The 13,595-nt window shown below is 56.5% G+C and overlaps 1 protein-coding gene across 1 annotated transcript; it reads right to left on the bottom strand.

Moving 5' to 3' along the window:
- Window positions 1–564: 564 nt before the first annotated feature.
- On the bottom strand, window positions 565–13,237 carry LRFN3 (leucine rich repeat and fibronectin type III domain containing 3). Its single transcript, XM_045891324.3, has 3 exons — window positions 13,158–13,237; window positions 10,429–11,865; window positions 565–8,381 (listed from the first exon to the last, which is right to left on the bottom strand). The coding sequence occupies exons 2-3, from the start codon at window positions 11,847–11,849 to the stop codon at window positions 7,916–7,918; spliced, it is 1,887 nt and encodes a 628-aa protein (XP_045747280.1). The 5' UTR covers window positions 11,850–11,865; window positions 13,158–13,237; the 3' UTR covers window positions 565–7,915.
- Window positions 13,238–13,595: the final 358 nt, after the last annotated feature.

Genomic DNA, 13,595 nt, shown 5'->3' with positions numbered 1-13,595 from the left:
TCACTTGCACCGCCGTCGGGGGCCCCTTGGGCGGTGGCGACACGTACAGGCGGAAGTTGGGCTTCTCAGCGCCCCCATTCTCCAAGAAAGCCGTGATGAAGTAACGGCCCTGGAAATCCACAAATGCAACCGTTGGGCCTGAGGGAACCCAAGGGGAAAGGAGGGAGTCAGCGGAATCTGTTGGATTTTGAGGTCAAATACATCAGGTTTTAATCCTGACCGCCATGCTCTAGCCATGTCAACGTGGTCAAGGTACCACCTCCGGGCCTCAGTTTCTTCATCTGTCAAAAGGGGGTGTTGGCAGAGCTATGAGAATATTAGATGAGATAATATATGTAAAGGCCATGGAACAATATCTGGTAAATATTAACTTTAAAAAAAGCTGTTTTCTGGGCGCCTGGGTGGCTCAGATGGTTAAGCGACTGCCTTCAGCTCAGGTCATGATCCTGGAGTCCCTGGATCGAGTCCCGCATCGGGCTCCCTGCTCGGCAGGGAGTCTGCTTCTCCCTCTGACCCTCCCCCCTCTCATGTGCTCTCTCTCATTCTCTCTCAAATAAATAAATAAAATCTTTAAAAAAAAAAAAAAAGCTGTTTCCTTTGAACCATCTGTCCCAGAAAGGCCTGCTCAGCCCCCTTCCCACAACCGGTTTGGCCAATTCTCCGCCACAGAGTCTACCCAAACAGTCCCTGGACCCAGCGGGCCAGGGCCCTGTCCCAAGAAGCTCCACCGCGGCTAATCCCCTGTTACAGAACCATGCCAGGCAGCCCCAAACCCCAGCCAGCACAACCAGTCCCCTGCTGCAGATCCAGAGCAGCTCACCAGTCTTCTGCATCCCCCATGGATCACTCACCCCACAGGCAGCCCAGGGCACCAAGGCACAGCAGGGCAGAGGAAAGGGCAGCCATGGCCGGGGAGAGGGTGGACAGTTATGGGCTGGAGCAGTCTCTCAGTGCCAGTCTGCTTCAGCCCTTGCACCGCAGGAGCAGAAGGGGGCACAGGGGGAATCCCAGAGAAGGGCTCAGGCCTCGGAGCCCAGGCAAAAAGGCAAGGCTGCAGGTCTCACCTGCAGGAGCTGGGCTGAGGCCACAGTGCGGGGGTATTTATAGTCCCAGATGCCTGAGCCCAGACCTCCCATCAGCACACCGGATGTCCCCATTAGCACTGGTTCCAGTCTGACCTGGTGCCATTGATTGTAATGAGGCCCAATTATGTGGGTGGGGGCAGGGAGATGGGAGAGATGGAGAGACAGAGGGGGAGCATCACAGAGAGAAGGGAGGGACAGATATGGGGAAGTGAATTAAGAGATCAAAGGGGGCAGGGCAAGAATTCCATGGTTTCCAAGAAAAGCGAGACAGGACTCCTGAGCCTGCCAAGGGCAGAGAGCCTTCAGGCTTGAGTTTTAGGTGTCCTGGGAAGCGGGAGCCTGGACTCCTGGATTCTGAGGAAGGAGAGAAATAGACACTGGACTTCTGTGTCTCAGGGAGGAGGGGACTGGGGACCTGAACTCCTAGGTCGTGGAAGTGACAGAGGCAGGAGAGGACATGATGTGCTGGATGTGCAGGTCTGGAGGCTATGGGGCGGAGTTGCCCAAGGAAAGACAATGGCTTCCACATGACTCCCCTCCTTCCAGAACGTCCTGAGCTGGAGAACAATGGGGTTGCACCCTATGTGGAGGATCCGGGACGAAGGACAGGCTGGCTCTCCAGACAAGGAAAGGCCTTGGATTCAGTTTCCAGCCCCTTCTTTCCCAGGTCCTAGGAACCTGCACCCCTAGCCCCTTTCTCCCCCCAGAACCCTTGCCTTTGGTAGGGAGGGTAGAGGGAGAATTCAAGAAGGAATTCTTTCAAAGCTTCATTTCTCACCTGCTTAAGATCCTTCCTCTGCTCTTCAACACAAGCAGAGGAAGTGAAGGAAGGCTCCCCCCAGGGCACAGGAACAACGTGGGGGTGTAAAAGGGTGGGCTTTTCAGGGAGTACTTCCTTCCTTCCAGCCTGAGGTGGGGAACATATATGCTAGAGGTGGAGCTGAGGGCAGGTGGGGGAGGGGCAAGGCCTGTACTGCCAGACTGAGTAGCTAGAACTTTGTCCCAGGAACCTAGGAGAGCCATGGAGGGTTTTAAGCAGAGGAGGGTCAGGTTTGGCTTTACGAAGATTCCCTGGACCAGAGTGGGAGACTGAGGCCAGGACTCCAGGGGGAGGAGATGCAGGGACCCAGGTGGGTGAGGCAGGAGCTAGAACAAGGTGGAGCCAGAGAAGGGAGGAAGGCTAGGTGGGAGGGCTGCCAGGAGGCTGAGTGGAGGGTCGCCCTGAGAGGACCTGGGGAAGAGGGGCAGGTTTGGGAGGAAGCTAAGGCCAGTGTGGCACCCGGTGGATGTGAGAGGCCTGGGGGCTGTCCAGGAAGCCGAGGGAAGCCAGGTTTAGAGGAGGGGCCAGCGCTGGGGACAGAGATGTGGGGGTCTTCGGCAGAGAAGGAAAACAGGAGCATGGGGGCGTGTGGAGAGGGGCCACCCCAGAAGGAGGTGAGTGGAGAAGCAGGAAGGGGGTCAGTTCCCAGCCCCGGGGGGTGGGGGTGGGGGTAGAGGGCCCACAGCGTTTAGGGCTATGGATGAAGAGGAAGTTCCGAAAGATCTGATGTTTTATCTGGAGGACCGGGGAGAGGGAATCGCCCTCCAGGGGTTCCACAGAGTTGAAGCCAGAATATACCCAGAATAAAGTCCTTTGAAGTCTTACATTTTATACTCTAAATTCTTGTAAATTTTGTATTCACTTTCATCAGTCTATCCATGTGAGTTCTCATATAAAGATTTTCAAGTACCTACCGGTGACACCCATTAACCCACCCTTGTGCACCCCACTCCCCAACAGTGAAAATCTTCAAGTGAAAATGAAGCTCTGGATTCAGCCTGTGGCTTTGGGTCTCCCTGGCCAGTCTCCTGGTGCATTGGGTGACTGTCACCCAAGTATTCAAGGCTCTTCATGAGCCTGCATCACAGTGACCGGACACTCTGACCCTTTCCACAGGCAGCCCAGCCTCCCACCCGGACCTTGTTCTTTGTCCTGTGGCACTAGCCACCCTCCCCACCACAGACAGATGGATCTTTCTGAAGTCCAAGCCTGACCCCGACCCTCCGCCATGGTTCCTTAGTGCCTCTGGAATGGTGTCACTGATCGCCAGCCTGGCAGCTGACATCCACCTGCTTCCTGAGCTCACCCCTCCCTATCCCCCATCCTCCGCTCCGTGCTCCAGCGACACAGAACTTCAGCCAGCTCTTCAAGAGTACAATCCTCTCTTCCTTTTGTGTTTTGCACACAGTGTTCTCTATCCTTGGAAGACCCTCTCCTCTCCTGGCTCTTTTTGTATATCCCACAAGTATGCAGGGCCCAGTGTGAAATGAAAATGTGGAGTCCTTTGTTCAAAAATTATTAAGAATTTCATGAGGGCGACAGCAGGGCATTCAACCATGCACAGGGCCCTTCCAAACGTGAGGTGCTGTGGTGGGACGCTACAGGTCACACTGCCATGAAGCTGGCCCCACATTCAGGCCACCTCCCAAGCCAGGCTCAGTGAGGAGCCCATTCTGGGCTCCCAAAGTCCCTTGCGCTTAGACAGGCCCTAATCAGTCTTCCCTGCGCTTCCCCTATCCCAGCCCTCTCCACTTTGGGGTGCCATTGTTTAGGGAACATGTATTTCCCCCATGGGCCTGGAGCTCTGTGAAGGCGGGGTCTGGGGCTGGGTTGGTCCCCCTCTGCCCCTCCGGGTTCCCAGCATCGCTCTGCCGGGTCATGGCAGCAACCAAGCACAGATGCCCATCCTTGTTTTTGTGAAGCATATAGGGGGACAGGCACCAGGGAAGAATCAAAGGCAGAGGCCACGCTCAGGTTCAACCTGGAAGAGAAACATCCCTTTTCGGAGGACCCCTTTATCGGACTCCCCCCAACACGTGCCCACAGAACGAGCTGTGAAAGCTTGGCATTAGCTGAGGCCTGGCAGGGAAGGGACCCCAGACACGGAGACACTCGGGGCCTTTGTTATCTTTGCCGCTAAACCCAGACACAGGTTGGATGTGGCAGCATGCAGACAGGAGAGCATCCTGGTATGAGGACTATAGTTACTTCGAGAAAACGCTCCAGGAGCCTGGAACTTTGGTTCCAGGAAACCTGGTCTCAAAAATATGCAAGGCATTCTCAAAGCCACACAGGGGATGGGCCATGGGAGGAGGAGGAGCATTCCCTGGGCTCAGGAAATTGGTGGACTCAGCTGGGCAGTGTTGGACAAGCTACATTTTAACTTTAAATTCTAGATACATGTGATCATTTGTCCATAGTAGTATTGTTCCTGCATGGGGGTGGGGAATGATCCAGGCACTCTGTTGGGAAGGCAGAGGGGAGCCATGCTAGAGGAACTAGCCTGCCCCCATCTCTCTCCTCCCACACTCTTTGCTTCTAAATGTATAATCAGCTACCGCTGGGTGTGTGTCCCCCTTCCAGGCCTGCATTTCCTGGAAGGAAACTCCCCCCAACCAGTCATGGTCTCTGCCTTGCAGAGCCAACGTCCACGGTCTGCCTGGTACTTGAGCCTGGAAAAAGTTCTTAATTCTTATGCTACAGACAGGTGAGCTTCCTCATCTGAGGGACGTATCCTTGGATATCACACACCTGGGTCCCACAGCTCTTTTTTCCAGTCTCTGCAACCTTGCCTGAGAGCCAGATCATTGGATAGTCCACACTGTCCTCCTTTGCATAGGGGACAGAGGCCCCTGGCGAGGTAGTCTCAAATCTCTCTCCAGTCCATCCACTTCAGGCCCCAACCTCGTTTGGGTCAGCGTTCTGCCTGGACCATTGCAGTAGCCCCTTCCTCGGTCTCCCTTCTCCAGTTCTGTCCCCTACATGCAAACAGACCTACCACTGGAGCTTCCTGAAGAAAGAAGCTTCTCCTCCTTGTTCAAAACCTCCAATGGCTTCTCATGCCACTTATAATAAAACCCAGATTCTTCCCGGCAGCCTACAGTGTCCTGCATTATCTGCCCCCTTCCCACTTTCCAGCCTCAACACAGCATCCTTCCCTCACCCTGCCTCAGCAGCCCCCTTCAGGCCCTGTTACTCATCATGCACCCCCCAGCCCCTACACTTCTGCACGTGCTGTTCCATTTGCATGGGATGCCCTTTCCACCCCCGGGGCAGTTAACTCCAACCTGAGCATCCTTCAGATCTCAGCTGAGTAGTCACTGCCTCCAGGAAGCCTCTCTCAACCTCAATTCCTGGGTCAGGTCTCCTGGTTATAGGGTCTCATGATTCCATGGATCTCTCCTGCATGCCCCGCCCCTCCCCTCGCCGTCACCACAGATGCTTTACACTGGCTTGTGTGATGATTTCACATGTTTCCCCACCAAATGGTGAGATATGTGAGGGCAGGACCTGCGCCTGAATTTGCTCAGTACTGAATTCCCAGTATGCTGCACAAGTAGGCACACAATAAATTATTCAAATTTAAAAAGAAGGGTTGAGGGGGGCGCCTGGGTGGCTCAGTCGTTAAGCGTCTGCCTTCCGCTCAGGTCATGATCCCAGGGTCCTGGAATCGAGCCCCGCATCGGGCTTCCTGCTCCACGGGAAGCCTCCTTCTCCCTCTCCACTCCCCCTGCTTGTGTTCCCTCTCTTGCTGTGTCTCTCTCTGTCCAATAAATAAATAAAAGTTTAAAAAATAATAAAATACTATGAATCTTTAAAAAAAAAAAAAGGGTTGAGGAATGGTGCACTCTGGCTCCCCCTCGTGGCAGCAACTGGGTATTTTGTAGTTGGCACTAGACCTCCAATCTTCCCACTCCCTAGGCCCCCTTGGCCAAGACACCTCACTCACCGATAGCTTCACCTGACCTCAGCCACCAAGGGTAACAAACAAGAAGGACCTCATTATGCTTCTGGGGGACTCAGGAGTCAGACCAGGTCCCTGGGACTCAGATTGTTCCCATGGCTGGTGGAAGATCATTTTCAAAGCCTACACCCACCAAGAAAACTGTTGCAGAATCTAGGATGTTATCCCACGAGGACAGGGTCATGTGCACCAGGTCTTGAGAATGGCCAGTCCAGTCTTGGGCCCTCTTCACCATGCTCCTCACATCAGCATCACTCCAGAAAACACTCACAGCACTTCAGTCCCTCTCCCCTACCTCCATCTTCTCTGCCTCTGGACCCACCACCAGAGGAGGCCTGGGGTTAAGGAACACTATTCCTCTTACTGCCTATCCCATTCCTGGCTCTCCAACGAGGCATGGTGTTACCAAAACCCAGGGTTTGGTCTTCCAAACCTCCAGGTCTGGTGTCTGAGGGGGGCCCAAGGCAGTCCAAGACAGAATGAGGACCAGCCTTGCGGAGACACAGGGCTGATAGGTCCAGATCAACCTGAACCAGGTCCGAGGTCCACAGAATCACAGGGTTTATGCTCCCTAACTACACTTTTTACTCCTACTCTCAAATCAGCTGAATCTGGCACCTGCCCAACCAATCCCCTAACACCGCTCTCACTGAGGTCACCATGGCCTGATATCATTAAACACAATAGTCACTTGGGTCTGACTTGCCTGGTTTGCTTCACTCTGTCCCTCCATCTGCTGTTCCTATTTAGTCTTTGTTAGGTTTTTCTTTGCCTGTCCCTTAAATATGGAAAGTCCCAGAGGCTGTCTCATCACCCCAGTGGCCTCATTCTCCATCTCTGCTGACATAGCCTTCTTTTCGGTCCCCAGCTCCAGCCTCAGACCAGGGTCCTGAGACCTCCTGGCCACCACCCCCTTGAAAAGTCTTCTGGGGCCTCCCACATTCACCAAGTCCCCCCATTGGCCTCAGCATATTCCCCAAACCTGTACCTTCTTCCTGATTCTGTATCAGGTGGCTCCACTGTCCCCTCCCTTGGCCAGAGCCCTGGGCCTCACCCTGGACGCTTCCCTCCCCCACAGCCCTTCAGCTCCACAATCTGTCCATTCAGCTTCCTCTCTCACCTATCCCCTACTCCTTTCCCCCAGCCCTGCCCGGTCCAGTCTTGTCCTTAGCCACCTGGGTCCCTGCCTTGGCTTCCCCCAGGCTCCCAGCTTCAGTCTTCCCCTCTGGTCCATCCTCTTCATGACAGCTAGAAAGAGCTCCCTAAAGCCCATTCCTGACCCTGTCCCTCCCTTGCATAGAATCCTCCATGGCTCCCGAGTACTATCAGACCAGAGCTGAGTTCCTCAGCCTGGAGATCCTGGACCCTGCCTACCCCTCCTGCCTTACCTCTACCACAGTACCCCCAATGTCTGGCATTTCCTAAATCCTTGCTTGTGCTGGGCCCTCTGCCTGGGACAGCTCTCCCTTTGCTCTTTGCCCAATTATCTCCTTCTGATGTCATGCTCAGATCTCATCTTTCCTCCAGGAAGCCTCCCTGACCACACCCTAGGCTGAGTCAGGCACCTTTCCTGGGCTCCCGCAATATCTTAGGCTTCCCTCATCACCACATCTCTGCTAACTCTGAACTATTGCTCTCTGAGCAGGGATTGGGGCCGTTCTGGGTCATGGCAGCATCACCCAGCACAGGGCACACCCAGGGGGCATGCTCACGGAATTCTGTCGACTGAATGGATGACCGTCCTCAGTCTCATCCAGGAACCTCAGACAGAATGGAGTGGGGTGGGGGTCTCTCCCCAGAGGAGGCATTCCCAACTCCAGACCCCTGCATGATCCCCCCCAACCCCCACAGACAGAGACAAGGGCAAGGGCCTAGGCCCAAGCTTAGAAAAATAGGACTTTCTTGTTGTGCCCCGGTGCCCCCGACACCCTCCCCATCAGAGTTTTAAAAACCGTGAGCAATTTGGTGAGTCTGAGGCCAGGTCCCATGGGGTGCCTGGGTCCTCCCACCCCTGGGGCCAGAACGGCCGTAGAGGTGGGCGAGAGGCTAGGGTCCCATGGGTTCGTGGCTGGGCCTCCAGGGCTCACAGTCCAGCTGGACCACAGTGTGGGCCCTGGGCGCCGCGGGCTCAGGGGCGGGCGGGGCCGGTGTGGGGCCCAGGGCGCCGTTGGTCTGCGAACAAACGCTGCTGACGGGTGCGGGTGCCTTGGCCTTGCCGGGGGGCTGGCCGCCGTGCACCTTGTAGCGCATAAGCAGCACGAAGATGAAGACCAGTACCGAGGCCACGATGACTCCACCAAGGGCGATGATCATGGTGCCACCCAGGAAGGGTGCGTGCGGGGCCCCGCAGGGCCGCAGCGCCGGTTCGGTGGAGAAGCGGGCGCAGCCCACGGGCCGCGTGGCCGTCAGCCCTGTGGCGCCGTCCTCGTACACCGCCAGCACGCACAGATCGTAGGTGCGGCCCGACGCCAGGTCCGACAACAAGAAAGAGCGGCTGTCGGCAGGGATCATCCTGGAGGGACAGGCAGGTGGGGTGTCAGGTCTCTGGCTGCCCAGCACCCACCCTGCACTGTGCCCCAACCCTCCAGTCCGATTTCCCCCCAGCCCGCTGTTAGCCCAAGTCCCTTCCCACCGCGGCTCAAATTCCCTTTGGTCTAATACCGGGCCAGCCTCCTGACTGATAACCCATGGATCGTCTTAGGTTGCTGGCGCCTGCCACTCAAATCCCCCAGTTTAATCTCCCTCTAGCCCCAGTGCCCAGATTCCCTCCTGGGCAGGCTGTTCACTGCTCCTCTGTTTGGGCTCTTCACCATGGCCTCAGGGCCCAGCTACCCTGCAGTGCAACTTTCCCTCCAACCCCAGCTCTAGACCCTTGCCCAACTCCCCAGGTTCCCCTCCCTGCCTCTCCTCCAGTTGGGGCCTGATTTCCCTTTTCCAGCCGCCCCACGCTCCTCCAGCGTACAGCTAGAATTCTCTCATCTGCCTGCCTGATTCCCCCATACTGCTGCCTGATTTCCTTCTAACCTGCCAGTGAATGTCCCCCTAGCCCCATTGCCTTATTATCATTATTGTATCTACAGCGCGCTTTCCATTGAGCTGGTCTCTGTTCTCGTGAAACTGATGTGCCTCAGCCATCACAGCTGATTTCTTTTTCTCCCTGTTGCCTTATTTCTTCCAGCTCCGGCTCTCGATTCCCTTTTTATCTCTGTTGCCTGTTTTTTATCCTTACCTTTCCCATTTCCTTTTATCCTTAGCACCCAGTTCTACTCTATTTCCTTTTGTAGCAGAGCACCCTGTTGGAGATTTAACTTGTTTTATAATCTGTTTTATTCCTAAACTGCTTTAATGTGGGAGTTACAGGGAACCCCGTGATTGTCTCTGAGAGGGTGACTATCTAGGAGAGCATTTGTCTCATCCCCTGCCAGGCAAGGTGGGCAGGATTTGTGGGATTTCTGGGTGTGGGCCCTCCATGGAGCCGACTCCCCCTCCAGGGACTACGGCCATCTGAGAAAGGGAACAGAATAAGCTCGCTAGATTTCCAGGACTGAAAAGGAAATCAATTGATGACCTCTTGAGATGTGGGCCCCTGGGGAAGGAGAGGGACCCAGGTACTGGGTTTATAAGGCGCACACTCCAGGCGTTGGGAGGCCTGACTCTCTGCAGCCAGGCCTCGGGGACCGCACCCTTGGCCCAGCCTGGCAGTGAGAAGAGGGAACCATCCACAGCCACCCATGCAAGGTTAGACTCGGGTGAGAAGTGTCAGCAGCCTCTAGGTCGGAGCCACCACTCCTGACCACATGTGGCCGGCCACAGCAGATGTTCCAAATGCTCTCCAGCTCGGGGGCGGAAGATGTCCTGATCCACCTCTTGGAGGGTAGAAGCCCCAGATTTTCTTCTATCGCTTGCAACAATTAAATAGAGAAGGGGATCCCCAACAGTGGGCAAAGCGAATGTTCCCGTTCACCTAGCAGGTGGAGCATGAACTAGGTTGAATTTGATTTAGAAAATCACAAATTGAGATGTCACCGTATTAGAACTCTAAACATCTGGAACAGTTCACACTGCATAGGCCCAAAGCCTGATCTCTGTTTTGCCTCCTCCCTCATTTCATTTTCCCCATGAACGCTGTACCTTCCTGTTTGATCTCCTTTTCTTCTTGCAACTTGGCTTATATCTAGTCCTGTCCTCTGGAAACACCTGGTTCCTCTCCACCTTTATATTCCGTTTGTTTGTACTCCTCCAACCTTGCTCCTCCCCTCCCCCCCGCCCCCGTTAACTTTTTATTCTTCTGGCCTGATTACTTTCTACTCTTGCTGCCTGATTTCTTTTTTATATCTGTTACTATTGACTTTTGCTGCCTTATTTCTTTTTATCACTACTGCCAGATTTCTTTTGCCTTCTCTGCCTGATTTCTTTTACCTTTGCCATCTGATTTCCTTTGTAACCATTTCAGCCTCATTTCTCAGCTGCGCTGCAGCCTGGGGTGTCAACAGATGTAGCTCCAGCCCTCCCTCCACCTCAGTCTGCCACCCACTCTGCCCACTGCCTGGGCCCTGCACCTGTAGACGAGGATGTCGTCGGCTGAGCTGTTGTACTGGATCTGGTACATGCGGATGCCTGGGATAGGCCTCTGATCTGGCCACTGGACAAGAGCAGCTGTGGCGCCATGCTCAGTCACCTGGACACCACGGTCGGTAGGGGGCCCAGTGTCAGCTGCCTTGGCGGAGGCGGAGGCGGAGGCAGCAGAGGGCGGGGTGAGGGCATCAGGATCCCCGTCCCGCGGGGGGTCACAGCTGGTGCTGTTGGCTAGCTGGGGAGGTGGGGGGGGACCCACGGTCAGCTCAACAGCCGCGGTGGCCTCACCAGCCGCATTGGCCGCAATGCAGGTGAAAGTGCCACCATCGCCCGGCTCGGTGACCAGCAGCTCCAACGTCCCGTTAGGGAAGGCACGAGCACGGCTCGAATTGCCCACCAGCCGGCCCTGGGGTGACACCCAACGCACGTGAGGCTCGGGGTCCCCCACTGCCCGGCAGCGCAGGGCAGCTGGCCGGCCCGCAGGCACCGCCAGTGGCGGCGAGCGGTGAGTCACCACGGGGGGCTCGCACACAAATTCCTCCTCGCCCACGGCCCAGAAGTAGCGGCCGCCCAGAGCGGGTGGGGAGGCGCAGGCCTCCAGGTCGTCCTCCCGGGCCAGCCGCCGCAGCCACACCAGCTCGCAGTTGCAGTGCAGGGGGTTGCCGCCGAAGGCCAGCACCAGGGCGGAGGCAGGGGAGCCGCGGGGCCTGGCCAGCAGCGGCAGGCGGGAGAAGAGCGGGTCGGGCGGGATGGTGGTCAGGCGATTGGAGGTCATGTCCAGCCGTGCCAACTTGTGCAGGCGGGAAAAGGCACCAGCAGGCACGGAGGCCAGCAGGTTGTGGTCGAGGCCCAACGTATTGACGTTGCCCAGGCGGCCCAAGGCCTCCCAGGGCAGCTGCTCCAGGTTGTTGTAGGACAGGTCGAGATCCTCGAGTGTCTCGGCGCAGTCGTCCAGGGCGCCGGCCGCCAGGGCCGCCAGCTGGTTGTTGCTCAGGATGAGGTGGCGCAAGTTGACCAGGCCACGCAGCTGACCCTCGCCCAGCGAGGTCAGCCGGTTTCCGTCCAGGTGCAGGGCCCGCAAGGCGCGCAGGTCAGCAAAGGCGCCGGCTGCCACATGGCGGATGGTGTTACGTGACAGGCTCAGATGCAGCAGGCCGGTCATGTTGGCCAGGTCGCGGCGGCGCACGGCCGCGATGAAGTTGTCCGCCAGGCGCAGCTCGGCTGCCCGGCGGTCCAGCGAGGGGGGCACGAACAGGAGGCCTGCCCCCGGGCAGAGCACGCTGAGGGGCAGGGACTGTGTCTGGCAGCGGCAGCGGCGGGGACACGGGCTGGGAGTGGCTGGCTGCGCCGGAGACGAGGCAGGGGCCAGCGGCAGCAGGCAGAGGAGCAGAGGGAGGACGGCCATTGCGGGCAGGGGCGGCCTACAGGGAAGAAGAGAGGCATTAGGGCAGGCTGAGGCCAGAAGGGGGTGTGCCAGAGGGCATCAGGGTGGTTCAGGACCGGGAGAGAAGGTCTCAGTGGGCTGGGAGCAAAATATTGGGTCAAAGATGGTCAGCCAGAGGAGTGAGAGTGGTCAGACGGATCAAAAGCCAGAGGAGCTGGTCAAAGACTCAGAGGGATGTGTCAGAGGGAGCAGACATGAACAAAGACAGTCAGAGGAGAGGGAGGTAATTAGAGATGGTCAGAGAGAGAGAACGGGAGGGTTGATCAGAGTGGGTAGAGGGAAGCCAGAGGGCTTGAAACATGGTCAAAGACATGGTCAAAGACGGCCAGAGAGAAGAGACAGTCAAGGTGGTGGGAATGATTAGAAGTAGTCAAACATGACCAGAGAAGGGAGATGGTTAGAGATGGCCAAGAAGATGAGAGGTGGAAAAGGAAGGGACGTGGTCAGGGGTGCTTAGATCTAGGAGACATGGTCAAAGATGGTCCAAAATGGTCAAGAGCCAGAAAGGTAGTCAGATAGAGGAGACAGCTGGAGATGAGGACAGCAGGGTAGGATGGTGGGTGCGGGGAGAGGTCATCAGAGAGAGGAAAGGCAGCCAGAGATACTAGAGATGATGGGAGAACTCCAGTGCTCAAGAGAGACAGAGAGAAGAGAGGTGGTCAGTAAGGGTCGCAGACTGGCAGTTGGGACAGGCGGCAGGAGGAGGGCGAGAACAATGGCAAAAGATGGTCAGAGACAGCCAAGGCTCAGAGTCAGGGGTGGACAAGAGCAAGAGAGCTGGTGAAAGATGATTCGAGAGAGGCACGGTGGACAGAGATGCCAAAGGTGGTCACTTGAGTGAAGCAGCAGACAGAGGTGGCCTGAGAGAGCAGCGGTGGATGGAAGTATCAAAGATGATTAGAGCGAGGAGTGGTGAGCGGAGATGGTCAGTGAGGGGGGCGGTGGCCAGGAGAGGCGTCTGGAGACGGTCAGATGAGACAGATGGTGGGAAGAAACTGGAGAACAGAGTGCGAGATCAGAGACCTGGAGGTGCCATAAACTGGGGAAGAGGAGGTCAGAGAGGGGCAGTGCTGGTCAAATAAATACCCAGAGAGTATCTGAGGCACAGCGGGAGCTAGAGGCAAACCCCTGGAGGAGGGGGGCAGATATTTGTTTCCTGGGAAAACCCCAAGGGTGCCCAGGGGGACCTAGTCCTCACTTACCTCCACCCCCAGGCACAAAGTTCCTCCCAGGTCCCTCCCCACCATGGGGGTCCCCCAAGAGCCTTACCTGAGCTGGAAGCCGCCCCAGGGAGCAGAGTCCTCAGGCTCCAAGGGGTCAGGGGTCAGGGCTCTGGACGGGGGGCCTGGTCATGCCTTCTCTGTCCCCAAGGCCTCTGTAGAGGGACTGTGTTGTATCTCAGCCCAGATCTGTGGCCATGGAGTCTCTAGACCTTGATACTTAGGGTCCTAGATCTCTAAATATAAGGCCTCTAGGGGCCAATTTTAGAGACCCAGGCTCCAGTTTGGGTTGGTCAGAGCCAGTGTCTCCTAGTTCTGGTCTTGGGAAGCTAAACAGCCAAATGGAGAGTTTAGGGTCTGAGTCTCAAGCCCAGTCCTGGGATCCGATACTGGGGTGCTGGGTTCAGATATTGGGGTGCCGAATCAAGATTTGGAGGTCTCTAGCCCTCAATTTCAGCATTCGGGTTTGCAGCAAGGACTTCAGGCT

Source organism: Mirounga angustirostris, unplaced genomic scaffold (genome assembly GCF_029215605.1).
Source record: "Mirounga angustirostris isolate CCGP_5_RB_7025 unplaced genomic scaffold, mMirAng1.0.hap1 SCAF_16, whole genome shotgun sequence".
NCBI lineage: Eukaryota > Metazoa > Chordata > Mammalia > Carnivora > Phocidae > Mirounga > Mirounga angustirostris.
This window is presented reverse-complemented; position numbering and strand designations above follow the sequence as displayed.